Source organism: Carex rostrata, chromosome 18 (genome assembly GCF_964058835.1).
Source record: "Carex rostrata chromosome 18, lpCarRost1.2, whole genome shotgun sequence".
NCBI lineage: Eukaryota > Viridiplantae > Streptophyta > Magnoliopsida > Poales > Cyperaceae > Carex > Carex rostrata.
This window is the reverse complement of record NC_135935.1, coordinates 9,044,710-9,068,903: the sequence shown is the minus strand read 5'-3', so window position 1 is coordinate 9,068,903 and position 24,194 is coordinate 9,044,710. Positions and strand designations below refer to the sequence as shown.

The 24,194-nt window shown below is 31.7% G+C and overlaps 2 protein-coding genes across 2 annotated transcripts in view; one reads left to right on the top strand and one right to left on the bottom strand.

Moving 5' to 3' along the window:
* Positions 1–24,194, top strand: part of LOC144569785 (large ribosomal subunit protein eL32z-like) — a 55,331-nt gene that overhangs the window by 17,346 nt on the left and 13,791 nt on the right. The gene's annotated exons all lie outside the window — the stretch shown is intronic.
* On the bottom strand, positions 1,201–3,892 carry LOC144569396 (cytochrome b561 and DOMON domain-containing protein At4g12980-like). Its single transcript, XM_078319726.1, has 3 exons — positions 3,179–3,892; positions 2,139–2,393; positions 1,201–1,698 (listed from the first exon to the last, which is right to left on the bottom strand). The coding sequence occupies exons 1-3, from the start codon at positions 3,794–3,796 to the stop codon at positions 1,399–1,401; spliced, it is 1,173 nt and encodes a 390-aa protein (XP_078175852.1). The 5' UTR covers positions 3,797–3,892; the 3' UTR covers positions 1,201–1,398.

Here is a 24,194-nt window from a genome sequence, read left to right as displayed (position 1 = left end):
ACTTATTTGTTTTCTTTTTGCATCATTCTAGTTCTAGAAAGGAACAGTTTTGCTGTACCAGAATGCATGTCTCAGTCACAGACTCACAGTTCAGAAAATAATCAAAATATAGACTGCTGCTCAATTTTCACATCTTCAACCAGTTACTATTTGACAAATGTGGAACTTTAATTTTCTTCACCAAATAATACGAGAAAACAAAAATTGTCTGAAACTGTCTAGACCGTTCGATTAGTGTTAAAATTTGTACGGATAATATAAATTTATTGAACAGTAAATTTTTAAATACTTTCACATGCATCAGATCTGACGATTTACGCTCAATATTCAAAAATCTTTGAACAAAATGTAATTTATTTGCAGAATTCCTACTCGCATCATACAAAAATTATTTGTGAAGGAACAATTAAAAGGCATGAAAAAAGGAGACAAATAAGTGAAAGAAAAAAAGATATCCCTTTCTTTCTATCTATCTATCTATCTAAGCCACCATGTCTCCTTTTCTTTTTGTACAAGAGCAGTAGGTGTGTAACCAAAAAAGAAAAAAAAATAAAGAAAAATAAAAATAGAGTAGGTGAAGCTACCGTTTTGTGGTGGTTAAACAGTCGCACCTCAGGCGCAGTCACTTTTGAAATAAACCCCAGAAAAAAAATATATTAAAATTACGAAACCTAGTGGAGACCGGAGAGGGAGACTGAGACAGCTAACCTGAATCTGAATGGTAACATTAATTAATTGTGAATTTGTGATTCCAGCGCGTGAGAGTGAGACAAGTCGTTGTAATGTGACTATGTGAGAATAACTTGGGCTGAGGTGCAATCAGTTCAATTAGCCAGTCAGCTATCAAGTTCCACTGTACCAGTACCACACAAGTCAGCTATCAAGTGCAAGAAAACTAGACTACCCAATATAATAATTTTTAAAATTTGACAGTAAGAAAATAGCACGTAATTATTAATTGTTATGAATGATATCTACTTGCATATATTTGACATGCTTTCTAGAAATACTAATTTGGCAGGTTGTTATGAATTTAATTAAATACTAGATGTTTTCTAGAAATTATTTTGGTGAAACATCTCTCTTAAAAAAATCAATCCGATTTACGACTCAGATTACAATACCAGGCAGACTATATATTTAAGCTCAAATCTATTGTCATGTACAGCGACATCATACAAAATGATCAGATTATAGAAATTATGAAACAACCTATGTCATTACTATAAAAGGAACTATAGCATACAAGAAAGAAGGTAGGTCACCAGCCTAGAGCGCAAGATATACACACAAGAACAAAATGCAGCGCCAAGGGCACACCTATATTTCTCTGCATAAATAAAACCCCTAAAAAAAACAACACCCAAAACATAAAATTCAAAACCAATAGAAGATCAATCAGACCCCAAAAGGTTGTTGCACATTATGACCATTCGAATACGTCTTTTTGCTGCCACGCCGTCTTTTTAGCACGACCATCCAAGTAATGGCCTCCAAAATAATGGCAATCCCAACCAACACACATATAACAGCAATGTATGCAGTGCGCCATTTGTCTTCGGATTGGAGGATGGTGAGGCCTCTAAATATGTTGATTGCGCCGAGAATTATGACACTGTACCCGACCATGTGGTGGTAAATATTCCAGTAGAACCGGAACTTGTGATCCTTGTTTGGCCTCAAGAAGAGTGCGAAAAGCTATTCATAAATAAAAAAAGTTACTATATAGCATTTTTCAACCTCAGATTTATGTAGAGACACACTCGGTTGTTGGTACCTAAAACCTAAATGCATAACCACTTGTCATGGCCGGTCTCATTAGGAAAGTCATTTATTTTCTGTATAGACGAATTACCATACTATAAGGTTAAGGCTTAGAATCAGACACCATATTGCAGCAAGACCAGGTAGTACCAGCTAGCCTAAAGAATCAAATGACTAATAGTACCATACCACTTCCATGCATTGTCCACATTGAAGTTTTTGCCAAGTACATCTCCCTAAAAGATCAGGTGGTGTTTATCTATCATGTGCTGCATCAGCACACATGGCACCAAATGGATTGAAGCCATGTTCGTATTGAAGCAAATCTCACCTATTAGGGTTTTATTATTTAGGTAGAAAACTAGAAATCTCACCTGTAAAGTTGCGAGGGCAAATATGGCAATCCCGATAGTTCTGTGGGTGGTATAGGTGATTCCCTTGGATTCCTTTCCGAGGTTGAGGCCTGTGGCCCACCCGGCAACACCAATGGCATATCCCGCAAGTTGGCAAGAAACATGCATGTAGAACCAAGCAGGGTCTGCTACTTCAAACACTCTCACGTACCTTGCTATGATAGCTCCAAGTGGGATAAGAATGCCCCAACTCACCGCATTCAAAATTCCATGCACCTGTAAAACATAGAAAAGAAGATATTAGAATTAGCATCCGACTGGTCTAATAAATAGTTAAAACGCAGTACTGAGCACAAGAGTATTTTGGGTGCGTTTCAGGAACAAAAGGCAATGTTTTATTGGGTTCAAAACATCAATGCTTGATAAACTAATTTGTGATTATTTTATTAAGATGATAATATTAAATTAGTATATCTTTCAACTTCAATGGAAGACTAAATTGACTGAATTAAAAGGGCCATAGTCATAGATTTCTTTTCAACATAGAGCTGGGATTATTTCAAAGTCCTACTACAAAGAAAATCTTGTCAGTTTCATGCATTTTTTTAACAAACATACCCCTGCAAAATATCTAATTCAACATTCAGTCCTTGTTTTTTTCAGACTGGCGCTGGTTTTCTAATTTGGGATGATCATACTGAAGGACCACATCTTTTGAACTATCAATTAACTGAAGTTCAACTCAATTCACACTTTAAAATTGACATGAAACTTTTTTCAGAAAAATTGAGCCTCTCGTTTGAAACAAGATTAGTCAAAAACGGTTGAATCACACAACATATTGGACAAGTTCACACCTTATAATGAGTCTTATTAAAAGAAAAAAGAAAAAAGAAAAAAAAGCTCGGTTTTCAAAGTGCGCGGATGCAGCAAGGGAGGATAAATTTTTGAAAGACAAAAAGGAAAACTACTAATTTGATATCAAGACAACACACAAACTAGCAGTAAACTACAAATAAATAAAATTAAGAGAATTAGGTAACTAAAATAGGGGTACTCACATTTTTTTTATGATTTGATGGAGCGGCTCCGCTGGAACCCGTACTAACTCCATTGACGAGATCCAGTTTCCCCATAGACGCCGTGTTATCGGACTTCATAGCATGCACATCCGGCACGCCATTCGTAACCGATCCACCAACTTGCCAAACCTGGTTGAGAGTCGTCATGCCCTTCCCAACAACCACATTAGCAAACATTTGGATCTTCCCATCCGACCCGTATTCGGCCGAGAGATCACTCGTCTTGTAAGAAATAGCGGATTCCTTAATTGCGTAACCGGATATACTATAGGTTTTTACACCCATGGACCCGCTAGGTTGTTTGAATGCAATCAATGCCTGGGAACCGATCATACCGGTTCCAGTCGGGTTAATCGCCCATGCAACCCAACCGGAAGAGGAAGCAGGGGTGGAGACGAATGCGAGGGAGAGGGTTCCATTTGTACTGTCGTAGGTGAAATGGAGAGAGGAGGAGAGATGGGGTAAATCGTTGCATGTAGTGTAGAAGCGGTTTTTGGAGAAGGTCTCCGAGGAGCAGGAGGCAGCGACGAGGGAGGCGGAGGGAAGGAGGAGGAGGTAAGAGAGGAGGAGAGGAATGAAGGGAAGAAGAGCTGCCATTGTTAAGTGAAGGGGAGGGATTAGAGGAAGGGAAAGAGAGAGGAAGGAGATTTATAGTGAAGGGGGAAAGGGAAAGAGACAGGTGGATGGGTTAGCGACTCCGACTTGTATGTTTTTGTTGGTGTACCTGTTTTTATTATGTGGGAATGGGATTGACGGTGGATTAGATTAGATTTTGGATTAAGGATTCATTACCTTAATCTTCCAAGTTGTCTCAATTGTGTTTCTGTCCCTTTTCTTATTTTTATTGCATCCTTAAAACTAACTACTCATTTATTTACTATATCTATATATTACAATTTACAAACCAGGAAATCAAGAACAACGTACTTGTTCAATGTTAAAATTTGCAGGGCTATATCTGCAAATATTCCAGATTAATGGTGATTAGGAATAAACAATGATCTAATCTTCCGCGTGCGCGTGGGTAGCTTTTGCCAGAGAGTCTGAGTTTCTGTTTAATCCGAGTTTTCCATTTTAGGCAATTTCTAGTAAAAATATTAATTTCTGGTAAAAATATTTCTAGAAGATGTTAAGAAAAATAAACACTGATAAAGACGATACAAAATGTGATAATCGATCAAATTACTGTATTTGAAAATCTTATTTGCTCTCAAGATTGACATGCAATTGCCAATTATTTTCAATTAGAATTTCAAAATCTAACGAGTGAAACTAAACTAATACGAACTTAATCAAATAATGTATGTGGTGCATATAAATTATAAAATAACAACATTCCGGTGAAGTTGCTCCAGCTCAACCACTCCAATTTTTTGTTGTTACTATTGTGCTAAATGATTATTGATAAAAATAAATAACAAATATAAAAACTGTGATCAATAATTATTTAATTAATACTTAACCATAAAGCAAACATCGTATCATTTGTTTAGTAAGGATTATCTTATAAATATATTTTTCATTCTTTCTTTCTTTCTTTTTTTTGTAGAAAATATGCTTCCTTTTAGGCAAACGTAACAGTACGGTAAGGTATACTTATTGACATTAAGTTTGATTGACATTTCATCCGACTTGTTCACATTTCAGGAATCATGATTGCGCATTTAATTTATCATGCATCAATTCAATGCTAAAATTTAAACTTAGTAATTTCTTTTCAAGTGGTAGGTACTAAATATATAGATATGATACTTTTCCTTAAATGAATGATACTAAATTTGAATACTTTTAGTTTTATGCAATAGTAATTCACGCAAATTCAATTGTATATTAAATTGATATTTGATAAATTCTTGTCCAATCCGAAACTTTCAAAATTGTAAATGTATTCTTTATTTCTTAAATACGCACATGTATCAAATTTCAAGGCATAGTCTTTTAAGAAATAATTTTAATTTTAGAATAACTATATTAATCTCCAGGTCTCATTTGAAAGAGAATCGCGTAGAAGATGTTCGTTGGGTTTTATATTCACAAAGTTTCATATATATCATCAAAAATATAGGTGAGTTTGAATGGAGAAAAAAAAACACCCACCTCTAAAAATGTGTAAAATATAAGTGAGTAACGAGAGAGAGAGAAAAAAGAGAGTTGTTATGTCTATATTTTTAAGAAAGACTTAGTATTTAGATATAAAACTATAAATACTTAATTGGTCAAATATCAACACTTGTGCACATAGGTATAAACACTTATATTTTGTCACTTGTAAATTTATTGGTGACCTTCTAGAAGGTGATCCCGATAAGACAGTTAGAATGCAGTGAGATATAATTAGACTTCGGCGGACGTTAAGAGAATTTTACTGATAGAACTATTATCTAAAACTTTAACATCTTTATGATGAAGAATCAATAGATTTTCAAATTAACTAAAATTTGAACACGTTCAATCAAAATAATTGAAAATACATCTACAGTTTAATTATTTAATTTGAATAATATTTTCAAAATAATTACTATTATTTTGGATTTACAGTAAAACATGTTATATATAAAAATTAAATATACGATAAAATCACCAACAGATCGTATAAAAAAGGGTTCATTTAATTATCTCTATTCTATTATTAAGCATGTTGGGTGTCCGATCCGCCAATGGCTACGATTGAGAGATGAAACTTCAGATTTGATCTCAGCTCTCCAATTACATATTTTGTCTTCTTTTGATTAAATGCATCTGTTTTATGTATAAAAGTCTAAATTTAGTTAAAAACATACCCGCCACATATGCTGCCACACGATACGTTACAATTAAAATTGAATAAATTCTGAAATTTAGCGATATATTTATCTGTTTCCTTATTTTTTTTGTTTCCATATTTCTCCTCTTCAATTGAGAAGACTCTATCTTCCATTTTCTTATTTATTGTTTCCTTACTTCTTCGTTTTTATACGGATCACAATGAAAATCATTTTTTTTTTTATTTCCTTAATTCTCTTTTTTTGTTTCTATACATATTGGTGTGGACAATTTCGAATATATCAATGTGTGTGTGTGTGTTCTAAATTGGAAACAAAGAAAAATATAAATTGGAACGTGTGTGTAAATATATATTTTTTTTATAATATGTGTGTGTGTGTGTGTATCCTATACATACACACGGTAACACTTTTTATTTATGTTTTTTGATATCATATTATATGTTGATATTGAATTGTTGTATGATATTTGATATTAGATTCGAATCGAGCTATTATTTGATATCATTGGTACTTAAAAATAAAAAATCATTACATCATCAAATTGTTATCAAAGATTACGATTAAAGTTAATTAAAAATACATAATCATATAAATTTTCTATTAACATGTGTTTTAATTTTTAGATAATTATTATTTTCAATGATATATTAGTTTCTTATAATATGTCCCCGTTGCAACGCACGGGTATGATACTAGTAACATGTTCGCGTGAAAGCGCAACGCAAGTTTCAGTACGCTTGAGAGCGTACCTTTTAAAACCGCGGTTACACCTTCCGATTAGGGTTGCAAGTGCACAACCCTATCGAGGAGTATAATCGGGTATCGATCCACAGGGACGGTTCTTTTCGATTCTAAATTCCTACGAATCCGAGTTAGGTACTAGAAGTGTGAAAAGTTGGGTTTGGTTTGTTTATATTTCCTAATTTCGAATGACAATTCAATTAACAGTAAATGAAAGCAATTAAAGGTTTTGGTTTTGAACAATGATAAAAGGCGCTCCCAAGGTTTCAGGTTTCATCCCAAACTTTGCCTTCTCTGGACCTATCATGCGACTCGCATCATCTCTGATGCGACCCGTATGATGCGACTCGCATCATCTCTGATGCGGGTCGCATGGCCCTCGAGCAGAGCTGTCATGTGTTCGTATCTAAGTTGATTTCTTGTGCAAGGCTTCAACCTGTAGCTCTCACCTACTGGTATCTAACCTAAATTGATTGTCTGGTTTGCTAGAAGTATCTACAACCTTTCGATAATGGAAAGTTCACCTCTCGGCTACTATTGATCATAAATCTACTTCAAATACTCAATCACAATTGCAAGAAACATCAAGGTCAAATTACTAGAAGAGGTTCTATAGACATCTAACAGTAGACAATCAAGAATCAATCAAGCAATCAAAATCAAGCAATCAATGAATACTCAAACAAAGAATCACACAAGTTCAAACTTAGATCAAAACAACATGTAACTCAAAAACAAAGTTTAGAGACTACATCCTAACCCTAGGAACTAGGGATCTACTCAAGCATGGTAAAAGAAAGCATAAAAGAGAGAGAGAATAGGCAGATCATGATGAAGCTCGAAGATCTAAGGTGGATTGGAGAGGATCTTGCAATCTTCTCTTCTTCTCCTCTTCTTCAAGCAAGCTCCAATATCTTTCTTCTCTCTTGATCTCTGCTCTCTAAGTGATCTGGAATGTAAAGGGGGAAAAAGCTCCTGAAATTCTGGCATAGGACCTGCTTATATAGGCAACGGATCTGACTTGAGGCTTATCGGGTTGAATTTGAATTGGGCGGCAACAGTTGATGCGACTTGTATCAGGTGGATGCGACTCGCATCATCTGGTCTTCAAGTGAGGAGTGAGGGTCGCATCGCAGGTCGCCTTGGGCTTTGATGCGACTCGCATCAGGTGAATGCGACTCGCATCAGATCTTCCTGAAGTCTGCCATTTGCTTGCTTTTACCCGATTTCGCCTGATTCCTGCAAAGTAAGAACCAAAACATAGCAGTACCACATTCTATGGATATTCAATGTAAAAGACACTATTTGTTGGTTCAAAACATAGATTTTTGTATGGAAACAAGTCGAAATAATAGGTCTAATAATGTGATATCATAACATATTAGCAGCATATGTATTCCAAGTCAACCCGAAATTTTTATTAATATCCAAAAAAAGTTTCAAAATTTCTAAATCTGTACCCATTTTCAATTTATTTTGAATCTATCTAAACCGAAAAATTATTTTCCGTATCCAGCGTCTCTTTCCGAAAAATAATTTTTCAAATTTAAAGATTCTCTTTTCAGAAAATATTTTTCAGATTTGGAGTTCCAGAAAATAATTCTCGGTTTTTTATTTAATTAAAATAGAAAATGTTATGATTTACTTATTTTTATTAAAATATTTGAAATATTTTCCTATTCTTTGAAAATAGATAGAATACTATATGATTTAATTTATTAGAAAAACTACAATAAATAATCCATATCAACATTTTTCAGGTCTGATTTTTAAAGCTGTAAGAAAATTAAAATATCTCTTTGTGTGTTATTGGAAAAAATAAAAATATTTTGAATCTGAGTTATTGATCCCGGTTCAAAAGTCACTTCGAAGTTAGTAAAGAAAATATCATGGTCTTTTTAGTACATTCAAATTCTAAAATATTGCATCTATTTTGAAAAAAAAATGATATCAAATCATTTCTTCTGACAAATGTCGAATTAATTTTTATTTTCAAAAATGGAAGGATCGTAATATTTTCTATATTTAACTAGAAGTGACTTTTAATCCGGGATCAATAACTCAAATTCAAAACATTTTTATTTTTTTTAATAACACACAAGGAAATGTTTTAATTTGAGCAATCCTTCTATGAAAATATATTTATAGTAGAAAACTGTATCTATATCAACTCAAGATTAATACAGCCGTTGATTTTCTTAATTTGGAGTTCATAGCAGAATTTAATTTGTTGTTTAATTTTTTTTACAACTGCAAAAAATCCGACCTGAAAAATATTGATCCGAATTAATTGTCACATTATTTCTAATAAATTAAATTATATAGTATTCTATATGTTTTCAAATAAATATAAAAAATATTTATAATATTTTAATACAAAAAATAAATAAATTATATCATTTTCTATTTTAATTAAAAAAAACTAATACTAGAGAATTATTCTTCGGAAAACCAAATCCGGAAAATTATTCTCCGAATTCGTATTAACAGATGTGCTCCTGGATCTGGAGAATAATTTTTCAGAAAGAAGACCTGAATTTGGAGAATTATTATTGGATAGGTTTTGAATTTTCTCAAATTTAAGTGCAGAACGTTAAATTTTATATATTTCTTTAATGTTAATAAAAATTTCGGCAAGTTAACATTACCATTGTCACTGGAAAATAAATCTGCTGCGATTCTCAAAAGAATCACATGGCCCTGCTTTTCCAAATCCACCCCTCTATTTTTTTAAATGCACAAATCTCAAAATCTGTTGTTTTATATGCACAAATCTTAAAACAAATGAATGGGTAGATTTAGAAAAGCAGGGTCCTGTGATTCTCAAGAATCACAGCAGATTTGTTTCATTGAAAAACCTTAGACAAAATGCTCCCGTAATAATATTTACATTTTTTTGTTTTAAAATTCAGTGATGATTTTGATGGTTGCTTAGCTCATTCTTACAATCTGCTGTAATTTTTTTAAATTCTAGAGTCTTTTATGTTTATTTTCTAGGGTTGTCATATAACTAGAAAGCTACTATTTTGTTTTATATATGTGATGTTCTGTTTTGGATTTTGTTTAGATGTGTTAGTTTTTGGTGATTGTCATTTGAGTATATGGCACTAGCTTGTTGGTATCGATAAACACTGTATGAGGTTTTCATTTTAATAGAAATCGTTGGATGTTTCCACTTCTTTCAAAAAAAAAAAAAAAAAAAAATTCAGCGAAGGAGCTCAAATATTTACATATCTACTTCTAGTTGAATTAAAAAAAAAAAATCATTGAAGGATCTCAAATGTTTACATATCTACTTCTAGTTGAATAAACAAAATATTTCGAAATCTATTTAAAATATGAGGAGTTCAAATGTTTCGTGTCTTTCATGTTTTATTGTACTTCGTATTTGTTTAATCTTTGTTTTCAAAGTATAAACAGTCAATTCAATCCGCTCAACATAATCACTGTATTAAAATATGCTTGGAAACCAAATTCCATATATTTTGTTGAAAACTTTTTAATATTTATTTAGATAGGTACAAAATAATTGCTTTTCATGGTTCAAAAATAGTAATTTTGTACGTATTTAAACGGTTCAGATTGATTGTTGAACATTAAAAATGAAGATAAAAAAAATGTGAATGACAATAAAATATAAAAGACACGATGCATTTGAAGTTTTGAACATCTTATAAAATATAGAGAGATGTATTTTAAAATTTGTACGAAATTAAAACGGACCGACTCGGATCTCATTGTACACAATGAGTCGTTTTTGTGGATCTAAATTTCTTTTGCTTTTTAGCTGTGCCAAATTTATGGGAAGGGAACATTTTAGTAGCGATGAACGTGATAGGAATCTGGCGAGGGGCATCAAGTAAAGGACGGTGGCAGGAAACACACCCACTTTCACACGGTAAATGTGAATGGCCGTAGAACAGCGCAACAATTTTAATTTAACAGGGAATATTTTGTTCTCGCCTTGCAAATTTTTAAGTAAATTATTCTTTTTAAAATATGAAATTGGACATTTTTTTAGACGTCTCATTTTACCAGAAAATATTTGAAGGTTGTCTGAGCGCGTGGATCTTAAATTACAATTAATACGGGTTGGACTGGTGAATGTTTCAATGTTAATTAGGTCTCATTCTACCTCTTATATTCAATTTTACTGTCAATTTTGACTAGAAAAAAAAAAACAAAAACATGTGTTAGTTGACTAGTGACTACTTGTCAAAGTCGCCCGTTAGTTAGTGAAGTTTGGTGGAATGGTGGGTATGGATTTTGATCGGACGGTCCGGAATCCGGATTCAAACTCAAATGTTGAGTTACTTCTAATTAAGGATCTGAATGAAGGGTTCTGGTTAGTGATGTAATTTTTAATCAACAACAGACTGATAATATCAATTGTACCTGCATATACAACAATATATATTAAGGAAACTAATGGATTTTGGTTTTGGATATTTGTACATACTTAAATTTTATGGAACCGTTCCGTTCCGTTCCGCAACAAAAATATATATATATATTGTTTTAACAGCGTACAAGTAGAAGAGAGTTGGTCAAATTGAATTGAATGTTGAACACCCAACTTGTTCAGTTTTGAATATATAGTACAAGAAAGCTACATTTTGTTTTTCAATGACCATTTAACTGGAACAACAATGAAGTTTCATTGGTACCAGAACCAGTCTTTACATAATCACAAACACAACAAACATTTTTCATGTAAAAGATACATGTTCAAAATTATAGACCCTACATATATAAATTATAAAATCATAAATCGGATGAATTTTTTTTTTATATTAAATAATTAGATGACTTGAATTTTAATTTTTACGATAAAAGTTAAGTTGTTCCGTCAGTATATAATGATTACAATATGATTTGAATGGGTCCCGTTGCAATTTGATTTGCAAAAGGTTTGGAAATTAAGTAGAGTAATTACTTTAATTTGACTCACAAGTCAATGTTGGTAGCCAATTTGACCTTGGCCCCGTAGGCCGTGCTGTAGGTAGGTGGCAATTAATATACATGAAATTAATTTTATTTCATTGGGAACCTGCCTTTTTTGTGTTTCCTGCCAAAAATATATATATCTCCATTTCTCCATTCTATTATTATGCACGTTGGGTGTCCGATCCACTAACGGCTACAGTTGAGAGATGAAACTTCGGATTTGATCTCAGCTCTCCAATTACATAATTTGTCTTCTTTTGATTAAATGCATCTCCTTTATGTATAGAAGTCTAAATTTAGTTAAAAACATATCCACTACAGGTGCTGCCACACGATACGTTACAATTTAAAATTAACAAATTCTGAAAATATAGCTATATATTTATTTGTTTCCTTATTCCTTTATTTCCATTTTTTTTCCTCTTCAATTGAGAAGACTCCACCTTCCATTTTCTTATTTATTGTTTCCTTACTTCTTCGTTTCTAAACGAATCACAATGAAAATCATTTTTTTTTAATTTCCTTATTTTTCTTTTTTTGTTTCTATACATATTGGTGTGGGCAATTTAGAATATATTTTCAATATATAATATATCAATGTGTGTGTGTATTCTAAATTGGAAACAAAGAAGAATATAAATTGGAACATGTGTGTGAATATATATTTTTCTTATAATATGTGTGTGTGTGTATATATCCTATACATACAAACGATAACACTTTTTATTTATGTTTTTTGATATCATATTATATGTTGATATTGAATTGTTGTATGATACTTGATATTATATTCGAATCGAGCTATTATTTGATATCATATTATATGTTGATATTGAATTGTTGTATGATATTTGATATTAGATTCGAATCGAGCTATTATTTGATATCATTGGTACTTAAAAATAAAGAATCATCACATCATCAAATTGTTATCAGAGATCACGATTAAAGTTAATTAAAAATACATAATCATATAAATTTTCTACTAACATGTGTTTTAATTTTTAGATAATTATTATTTTCATTGATATATTTGTTTCTTATAATATGTCCCCGTTGCAACGCACGGATATGATACTAGTAATTATATATAACTAGAGGTTTGCTAAACCCCTAACGGGTTGAGCCCGTTTTGCCCGGCCCGTACCCGTTACCCGTGGTACCCGTACCCGTTGCCCGGGTACAAACGGGTAGACGGGTAGACGGGTACGGGTAATAAACGGACCGGACACCCCTATTTTGAAATAAACCCATTGTACCCGTACCCGTCTACCCGCCAACCCGTACCCGCCTACCCGTACCCCTATACCCGCCTACCCGTACCCGTACCCCTTTACCCGTACCCGTATCCCTTTACCCGGTTGCCCGTACCCGTTACCCGTTACCCGTACCCGTTATCCGTTACCCGTACCCGATCCGTACCGCAAAATTCAAATTTTTTTTAATTTTCCGCCGGTTCAAGACGGGGCCCGGGCCAGGTCAAATCAAACCCGGCCGGACCCACCCGGGTCACCTCAACCGGTGGGTTTTTTTTTTTTTTTTTTTTTTTTTTTAATTTCAAATTTTATTCCCTCTCCAATTTTTTTCTTTAAATACACCCCTCTAATCCTCTTCCTCTCCACACTCAAATTTTCAATCTCTCAATCTCAAATTCTCATTTTTCATTATTCTAAATTTTTAAATTTATTGTTTGAAAAACATATGGTTGTAATTTAATTCATTTTACAAATACGCAAACGGAATTAGAGGTTCGCTAAACCCGTGACGAAATTACGAAGGTATCGAAATTACAAAGTTGTGCACCTCCCGCAAGATTTCTCCGCGAAATTTAAAGGTTAGATTTATTTTATGTTAGATTAATTTATTTTTGTAGAGTAATTTAAAATTTCATATTAGATTAATTAATTTTTGTAGAGTAATTTATTGTTGTAGATAAATGTATAATTTAAATTGAATGTTAGATTTAGTTTATGTTAGATTTGTTACATTTATTTAATTTATGTTAGATTTGTTAGATTTATTGAATGTTACATTTATTTAATTTATGTTAGATTTATTAGATGTGATTATGTGAACTTGTGAAATAATTAGATTTATTTTGAATATGTTAGATTTTATTTTTGAAATTCGGATTTATTTTTAATAGGTTAAAAAAATATGTTAGATTCATTTTTGTGAATATGTGAAATATTTTGAATATGTTAGATTTATTTTATGTTAGATTAATTGATTTTTGTAGAGTAATTTAAAATTTCATATTAGATTTATTGTTGTAGATAAATGTATAATTTAAATTGAATGTTAGATTTAGTTTATGTTAGATTTGTTACATTTATTTAATTTATGTTAGATTTATTAGATGTGATTATGTGAACTTGTGAAATAATTAGATTTATTTTGAATATGTTAGATTTTATTTTTGAAATTCGGATTTATTTTTTATAGGTTAAAAAAATATGTTAGATTCATTTTTGTGAATATGTGAAATATTTTGAATATGTTAGATTTATTTTTGAAAATGATAGATTTATTTTGAATAAGTTATATTTTTTGAATATGTTAAGTAATTGTATTTATTTTTGAATATGTTAGATTTTTTTTAAAATAGATTAGATTTTATTTTTGTTTTTTCAAATTCTTTTTTTTTCTGTTTTTTCCGGATTTTTTTAATTTTATTTTTTTCTGTTTTTTTTTAAAAGAAGTTGTATTTGAAATTCATTATATAACTAGGTTAGATTTATTTGTTGAATATGGTAAGTAATTGTATTTATTTTTGAATATGTTATATTTATTTTTAAATAGATTATATTTTTTTTCTGTTTTTTCCAGATTTTTTTAATTTTATTTTTTTTCTGTTTTTTTTTAAAATAAGTTGTATTTGAAATTCATTTTATAACTAGGTTAGATTTATTTGTTGAATATGGTAAGTAATTGTATTTATTTTTGAATATGTTATATTTATTTTTAAATAGATTATATTTTTTTCTGTTTTTTTTTCTGTTTTTTCCGGATTTTTTTAATTTTATTTTTTTCTGTTTTTTTTTAAAAGAAGTTGTATTTGAAATTCATTATATAACTAGGTTAGATTTATTTGTTGAATATGGTAAGTAATTGTATTTATTTTTGAATATGTTATATTTATTTTTAAATAGATTATATTTTTTTCTGTTTTTTTTTCTGTTTTTTCCAGATTTTTTTAATTTTATTTTTTTCGGTTTTTTTTTAAAAGAAATTGTATTTGAAATTCATTATATAACTAGGTTAGATTTATTTGTTGAATATGGTAAGTAATTGTATTTATTTTTGAATATGTTATATTTATTTTTAAATAGATTATATTTTTTTTCTGTTTTTTTTTTTAAATAAGTTGTATTTGAAATTCATTATATAACTAGGTTAGATTTATTTGTTGAATATGGTAAGTAATAAACCTTATTTTTGTGAATAGGTTTACATTTTTTAAAAATGTCATCTCATCGTGATTCGGTGCAAGAAGATATCGCGAGAATGTCGGCCGATATTTTTGGCCCCGAAATACCAACTACAAATTATCCACAAGATTATCCACAACCTTATTTTGATAGTTCCTCTCAAATGCCGCCACCTAATTATCCACAACCTCCCCAAAATTATCAAAGAAGAGACCAAATGCTACAAACAAATTATCAACTCAACCCCCAAACGGGTGCACCGTATTATACTTCAAATGATCCAAACATATTCATTCCACAAGAATCACATCAACTACCACCACCGTATGCATATGGAGGCACTTCTTCTGTTGCATCGTCGAGTCAACTCAACCCCCCTATTTCAGGTACTCCTTCGACAAGTGTCACTGAAATTCAAGAAGAAACTCTCGCTCCTCCTCCGCCAATTGTCCCCCGCCCCCCACAACAACCAGCAGCAAAGAAGGCTAGAAGACCTCCCGAATACAACCAATATTGGTTTGAATGGTATGATGTGACCAAAGATGACGACGGTTACATGAAAACTCTTTATTGTAAGGTAGACCATTGCAAGAAACCTTATTTTGTTTATAAACAAGCTAGTGGTATGAGTAGCTTTAAAAGACATGTTGATGTGCATATTAGAAAGGGTGAAAACTATAACCCGAATACTACCGCGCAAATTCAAACTGAAATCACCCCGGATGGTACTTTAACCAACCCAAAATTTGATGAAAAAAGAATGCTTAGTGAATTGGCACGGTACATAACCCACAAAGAACAACCAATCAGTATGGGTGGTTGCACAGCCTTTGCCCGGTTGGTCATTCGGGGGTGTGCTCAACCAATGTACAAGAGGATGCATCATAGAAAGTTGGTTGGTGAAATAAAAAAACAGTTTACAACCATAAAAGATGACCTCAAAGGTACATTTGCATATCAATCCAATAAGGTCTCAATTACCTCCGATATATGGACTGCTGGTAAACATGGCCTTGGGTACTCTTGTATTACTGGGCATTGGATCGATGATCAGTGGATATTACAAAAGAGGATATTAAGTTTTCGAGTGTTAGATTCTCCGCACACCGCAAATGTAATTTTTAAATCTATTATTGAGGTTTTACAAGAGTATAACCTTAAGAGGGATATGGCTAACAAGGTTTTTTCTATATCTTTCGATAATGCTAGCAACAACATTGCTTCCATTGAAATTTTTAAACGGTCACTAAACCCGATTATGAATGGTGAAATGTTTCACCAAAAGTGTGCTTGTCATATACTTAACCTCGTCGTGAAGGCGGGACTTAAAACAGAAGCCATAAAATTATTGATAATTAAATTTAAGGATGCCCTCAACCACATTGTTTCAAACCATGAAAGAAGACAAGAGTTTGCGAAGTTGTGCGTAACCTATCGAGTAAGCAAGTTGAAAGTACCTTGGGATATAGATACCCGTTGGAACTCAACTTATAGGATGTTGAACCGATGCCTTCCTTACAAAGCTGTCATAAGGGAGTTTTTGAGGGGATCCACCCCTGAGGGAATGCAATTGGAACCCACCGGCAGGGAATGGGACCAACTAGAAAGGCTTTCGGCATTTCTAGGAACCTTTTTTGAAGCAACCGTCAAACTATCCTGCTCGTATTCACCGACGGCATTTGAGTTGTTGGGGCAAATCTATCAAATTTCCAAGATTTATCGTAATTTGGAACAAGCAGAAACTCACGATAAATCTCTCACACCGATTGTAGAGGCCATGAAACTAAAATTTCTAAAATATTGGGAAGATGTACCCCTCTTGGCCATTATTGCAAGTTGCCTCAACCCGGCATACAAGAAATATTACACGATAAAAATGGTTGAAGCGTACAAAGATAATCTACATTTAGTCGCAACCGGGGTCGAGGCATACGTGGATGCGAAGTTCGCTGAGATGTTTAACATATACAACTCAAGAATTAGTGGCAACCAGAACCCCTCTTTGTCCCGGGCTGGTCCTAGGTATGAATAAATATACATTATGCTTTTAATCTTTATTATTTATAATATCTACATTATTTGTCCACTAATTTTTTTTTATTTTTTAATAGTTTCACTTTCAGGAGCACTAGCAGTAGTGGATTGTTAGCAGATTTTCAATCAGATGGCGAACCGCACGCATCCACAAACGAGTTAGTGAGCTATTTGAATATGCGCAACGAAAATGAAAACGTTGACATCATGACGTGGTGGAAGAGGAATCAAAGGTCTTATCCAACACTGGCGATGATGGCCCGCGACGTCTTTGCCGTACCCGTGTCAACCGTCCCTTCAGAAAGTTGTTTTAGTTCGGCGAACAGGATCCTCTCCGACAAACGCAGTAAATTGGGTCCACATGTTTTTGAAAGACTTGTGTGCTTGAAAGATTGGATTAATGCTGACGAGCGCAACCAACATCAAGCTCAAGAATCATCTTCTGCAGCTGATACTGAAGAAAGCGTTACCGAGCCTCAGCCTCAACCTAATTCAGATTCAGACGGTGCGGAAGAAAACGAACAATGGTATATGAATCCAAACTACTAGATAGGTAGTGTCGGTATAATTTTCTAACCTCTTTTAATATTTATGGTTATTTTAAAAATTATAATTTCTAAACATTTCAATTAGTTTTTAAATTATTCATTTTAAAGAACAATTACTAACAAAAAAAAAAGTTAGAACTCCGCCTATGTTATTTTACATAGCCGGTCCCAAGCCCGGAATAAAGGAGGAGGGTAACTTTTATTTTTTAATCTATTGTTTTCAAATTATTCATAATTATTTTTAATGTAATAAATTAATTTAAGATATTATTATTTATATTTTATTGTTTTAATTATAATGAGAATTTGAAAATAAAATAAAATGACTTGCTTAAAGAAATAAATAAATAGATTTGTACTTAGCCGTATAAATATACAAATTTTCGTACGAATAATTTTTATATATAAGGTACAAATTTTATTCATTTATAAATTATAAAGACGCGAGTTGATAATTTCATGTATATATATACTCTATTTGATATTGAACTATTCATATTATAAAAATTGAATTATAAACACGTAATAATATTTATACGACACTGTAAAAAAAACAGAAAAAAAATATTAAACAAAACAGAAAAAAAAAACAGAAACAAAGACAGAAAAAAAAAAAAGGAAAAACAAAACAGAAAAAAAAAAAAAAAAAAACTGACAAAAAAAACAGACAAAAACCGGAAAGAAAAACAGAAAAAAAAAACGGAAAAAAAAACGGAAAGAAAAACAGAAAAAAAAAGGAAAAAACAGAAAAAAAAAAAAAAAAAAACCGGGCGGACCGGACCCGTACCCGCGGTACCCGTACCCGTCAACCCGCAACGGGTACGGGTAATAAACGGACCGGATATATGTTTTGGGAGTTTTACCCGTCTATCCGTTACGGGTTTTACCCGTACCCGTTGTACCCCTTTACCCGTCCTACCCGTTACCCGTAACGGGTAACCCGGAACGGGTCACGGGTAACCCGTTAGCAATTGACTATATATAACCGAGCGAGGAGTAGTACTAGTTAGGCGGGATCCATTAATGAAGTCAAGAAGTGGATGACATATATAATCCATTAATTAAGTCAGATCCGCTTTGGCCTACCCACCTATATTAATATAATATTTTCCTTGTCTGTTGAACAAATTATATATATATATATATATATATATATGCATCAGGTGTAAATGACTTAGTTTGTTGAAATAATAACAAAAAATGCTAATTTTAATGATGTAAGAACAACATCAGTATTACGTAACGTTATTCGAAATATTGAATGATATTGATTTGTAATTCGAAAAATATTATTTTGATTGCATGCTTGCTCGTAATTGACTAATTGTTGACGATCGACCTGTACAGTAAATTGGTGTAAATTGTTAGATACGCAACCACATGTCCGCTTCTGTTATTATATTATAAAATGAAAATGTGTGACCCAAATAAAACGAACTTTTTGGCTTTTTATGGACAAAAGAAATATATAAAAAAATGCAAGCAAGAATGGTTCATGAATCATGGATAGGTAACCATGCACCAAACACAAACACAAACACAAACACAAACGACAGATCCATCACCTCATCGTGACATCATGATGGCGTCAGTATACCGAGATATTTTAATACTTTTAAAATAAATATTTAAAATATTTAAAATTAAATCAAAGCTTTTACAAAACTCTAAACTTTTTTCTTCTTTTATAAAAGATTATAATATTACAATTGATGACTTTAATTTACAGGTATTACAGTGTATGTGGAGTTACCAATCAAGGTGCATGTTTAACTTGAGTTAATAATTGTTTTTAACAATTATGAACATATATATTTAATTAAAAAAAGAATTATCACATAAGTATTTTTCTGTGGTTGAACTAAATATCATTGTAATGTCACAATCACTAATCAGACTTATGGATTAAATTTTGTAACTACTGAGAACTGACTAATAATATGACTTATGAAGTGAAGAATGACCTAAATATAATATAATATAATATAATATAATATAAGTCAGTGAGGGAGGGAGGGAGTTTATTGTCCAAATAATTTTGTTAATTAATACTTCTCCACTTAGACGACTAATGGAGCCTCTTAGCAGTTTGCTGCACTGCACTGCACTGCACAAAAGACTTACAAATTAAGATTAGTAAAACCAAAAGTCATGAAACACTGCAGAGGCATCAGTAATCAAATGTTAAGTCGGCATTAGACATTCAATTCGGCCGGCCGGCTGCTAGGCCCAATTAAAAACCTAGCTTCCGTCTCTAAAAGGAGGGTGCGGTGCTCATTTTCCTCCAGAAAAAGAAAAAGAAAATAATGAAACATTTTAACTCTACTCATAAAACAAATAATATTTAAAAATTAAAATTGGAAATATTGAACAAAAAAAGGACTCAACTTTACAAGTCTCGGTCATAGATGGCAAAGACCCTCAAAATCGTTATAGTCTGATTACAGTTAATATAAACCAGAAAAAATCATAGTTGGATTTTCAAAGTCTAGCCGAAGAATCGTTGCTAGTATTTTAAAAGTCTGGTCTTTCTGATTTTCAATTTTTCTAGTTTTTTTTTTTTTTTTTTTTTTTTTCAAATGTTCACATTGAATATATATATTATTTTACAATCACAAAATCAACGATGACAGTAATAATAAACCGTTAGACAAAATTGACTAATTTTTTTTAACATTCATGGAAGAAAATGAACAATGACAGTTTTCTTTTACTTTATTATAATTTCTTAGTAATTTTATTAATAACTGTGTAACATATATGCGTCATCCTGGTGTCAGTGTTAATGAAATTAGAGGGCTGGACCCTCTTATAATGTAATGTAGTGTAATAAATTTTTAGTCAATCATATGTTGTTTTTTTTTCTAAAAGCGTCTTCATACGAGGAGTAGGTGTGGTAAGCTCATTAATGCCATTCAATAACACATATTAATAAAATTGGTGGGATATGTTTAGGAATGTAAATACATGCTCTGTGTGTCATGTCATGTCGTTACGTCGTAATTTGGTTATGTGTCGTGATCATCATATTTTTATATAATGTGATGTGATTAAATTTTAATGGACAATCACAGTATGTAAATGGTCTCATTATTTTTTTTCATAATTTAAGTTCGTTTATTTAAGAGAAAGTGGAGGGTACGTGGTACTGAACAGAGGAGAAGAGAGGGGAGCGCCAAGCTTGTAAACTAAAATTTTCATTTTTTATAATTTTTTTACTAGTTTTTAAATGAATTTATAATTACTTCATCTGAAAATTCTGAACCAAAAAAAAAAGAGTGATTACACATGATCTCACTTACTATGTTTTCAGAATTAAACAAAAACATCTTATATTCATACAATTTGCTTTAAATACATTCTTTAAAAAAAAATGGTTTTTGTTTGCACAGATAATTGATGTATTCTTTCAAAATAAAAAATTATTGTGCACGTATTTATAATATTTCAATTATAACTGTCTGGTTTTACATTAATCATTAATCATGGCACAAGTAATGTCTGGTTTTACATTTGTAAAAAGAAAAGTACAGCAATTTTAAAAGGAAAGCGATAAAGAAATAAAGTTGACTTCATAGTTACTCGAAATAAAACTTCATGCATGCAAATTGCTGCAAAAATTATATACTATTTGCGTAAAAATTTATATGTACTTTTCAAATTATTCGAATAATAATAACTTTGTGCAAGTTTTAAATAATATTCTGCCGCAACTATCAGTTTGGGTGATTTAATCGTGTCTACAATTAATAAAAAATCATCATATATGTTTGAATTTTGCTTTAAATGCATTACAAATTTTGTTTTACGTTCTTTCCGCATCTTAAGCAAATAAATGAGTTTGAACAGTCAAAACCCCAACAGACTTAATCAATGGGTTTGAACCGTCAAAACCCAACAGTTTAATCCCTGTATCAATCCATACTTGCTGATTTACCAGCAAAGGTGAAATTTGATATTTTTAGTGCATTGCACTATACCAGTGGGCTTTGCCTAGTGCTTGGCTGTTGAGTTTGGACTTGGTACCATACCAGATGTCAGTCTAGGATACTTTGTTCATGGACAGAGATCTAATTTGATGTTTGAACATATTTTAGTAGCTCTAAATCACTGTTTCAGTACCATAAATAAAGAGAAGAAGATCAACAAGTTGTCAGAGATTGGAAATTTTTGAATAAAGGTCAAGTCCTTAATTAGTGTTATATTTAAACTTGTGATATCTAACTGACAAATAAAGTCAAAGTTCACCAAAAAAAATAAAATCAAAGTTATAAAGAGTTACGATACCACTTCATAAATATATCAAATGTCTTATTTTTTTGACATACACTCTAAACAAGAAATTTTTTTCTTCACAAAATTATTTAAATCAAAATACTGTCTGCTAGTGCTGTGACCCGCCTGTGGGCCAGGCGGTCCGCTTTTTTTTTGGGCCGCCCGTGGGCTAGACGGTTGGGGCATTTTTAAAATTTTCTTTTTTTTAAGGGTATTAAAAAAATGGCCGGTGCATGTTTTATTATGATTATTATTCGGTGAAATTGTACAAATTTACAGAATGTGCATCCCATTCCCATACCATGCAGTGCAGGCCTTTATTATTAGTAAAGTTTCGAGGAAATTTCATATACAAACCGGTCCAAAGTGGAAACTGAACGGAAATTTCATTTTTTTTTTTTCTGAAAAAAAAAAGAACAAGTATAGTTTGCGGAAAAAACAAAATTAAGAGTAGAATTTATTTTCACTTTATTAAAGCTTAAGTATATTTTTATAATTTTTTAAAACGATATAAAATAAAAATATTTTTAAAAGTATATTGTTTTCATCAACTTGAATTTTATGTCCGATTTATACCGTTCGATCAGCATTAAAAATGGCAGGTCTAATTTGGACTAACTGTGCAATTTATAATATAAATTGTTGACACAAAATTTAACGCAGATGGAAACCAAATTTAATTCAATGCTCATTAAAAAAGCCCCAATTTCTCAAGTCCATATCATCTGAGGAAAAACAAAATATTTGTACATGGATTCCAACCGTCCAATCAGAGTCGGCCATTTTTATTAATACCCAAAAAAACAAAACTTAATTTTAAAAATAACCATCAGTTCTGGTTTTTTTCAAAAATAACCAAACCGTCAGAATTACGGGCGGTTTCCCTGGGGACCAAACCGCCAGAACTACGGGCGGTCTCCCTGGGGACCAAACTGCCCCTCCCACGGGCGGTCTCCTATTATTTTTTTTTTATTTTTTTTATTTTTTATAGAGAGACATCTGAGTATTTTGATTTAAATAATGTTGTGAAAAAAAAAGTTTTCTTGTTTAGAGTGTATGCCAAAAAATTAAGACATTTAATAAATTTATGAAGTAATGTCGTTACTCTTTATAACTTTTACTTTATTTGTCAGTTAGATATCACAAGTCTAAATATAACACTAATGAAGGACTTGGCATTTATTCAAAAATTTCCAAGCTCTGACAGCTTGTTGATCTTTTTTCGGTTTTTATAATATATGTATAATATACACATATACACATATACACATATACACATATACATATATACATACATACATACATAGGAATATGCTAGCATGCAACGCGTAGCATAGAGACGCTCCGTGCAACGGCTCAATATTCGACTTTTCAAAATCCTAACGGTCGATCCGAACCGTTCATATTGTTCTTCATATTAATATGTGTTTGTAGTCCAAATTTTATATTTTTTGAAAATTTTTTACTATTTTTTTAGATTTATTGAAAATCGCTATTTTTTATGGTCCAGATTTGTTGAAAACAGCGATTTTCAATAAATCTAAAAAAATAGTAAAACAATTCTAAAAAATGTAAAATTTGGTCTCCAAACACATATTAATATGGAGAACAAGATGAATGGTTCGGATCGACCGTTAGAATTCTGAAAAGTCGAATATTGAACCATTGCACGGAGGGCCTCTATGCTACGCGTAGCATGCTAGCATACTCCTACATACATATATACATATACATATACATATGCATATACACATATACATATACACATATACATATATACAATTTTTTTTTTATAAACTCATTTTTTTTTATAATATATTTATATATGTATATATAAATATATACATATACAAATCGAATTAAAACATATTAGTTACAACTTAATTATAACAAATCGAATTAAAACATATCAGATTATAACTAAGCAAGTTTTAAAACAAAGCAATTCCATATACTAGCAAATTATAACTAATTAGTTACAACATAATTATAACAAATCGAAATAAGTTCACACTAGCAAAATAGCAGGTTTATCTGCCCCTGCCACCACGTCTCAATAGACCTAACAAACGACTAGTTCTACTGGTACCAGCTGCAGGTGCGGCATTACTTGTAGAGCCTTGGCAACTAGATGATTGGCTCGGAGGAGGGGGGGAGGGGTTGTGTTCTACCAGTTGCTTCAGCAACAACTCTGGTATTTTCTCTTTCGTTGTGCTCGTTTATGACATCTGAACATAAGAACACAATTAAGTTA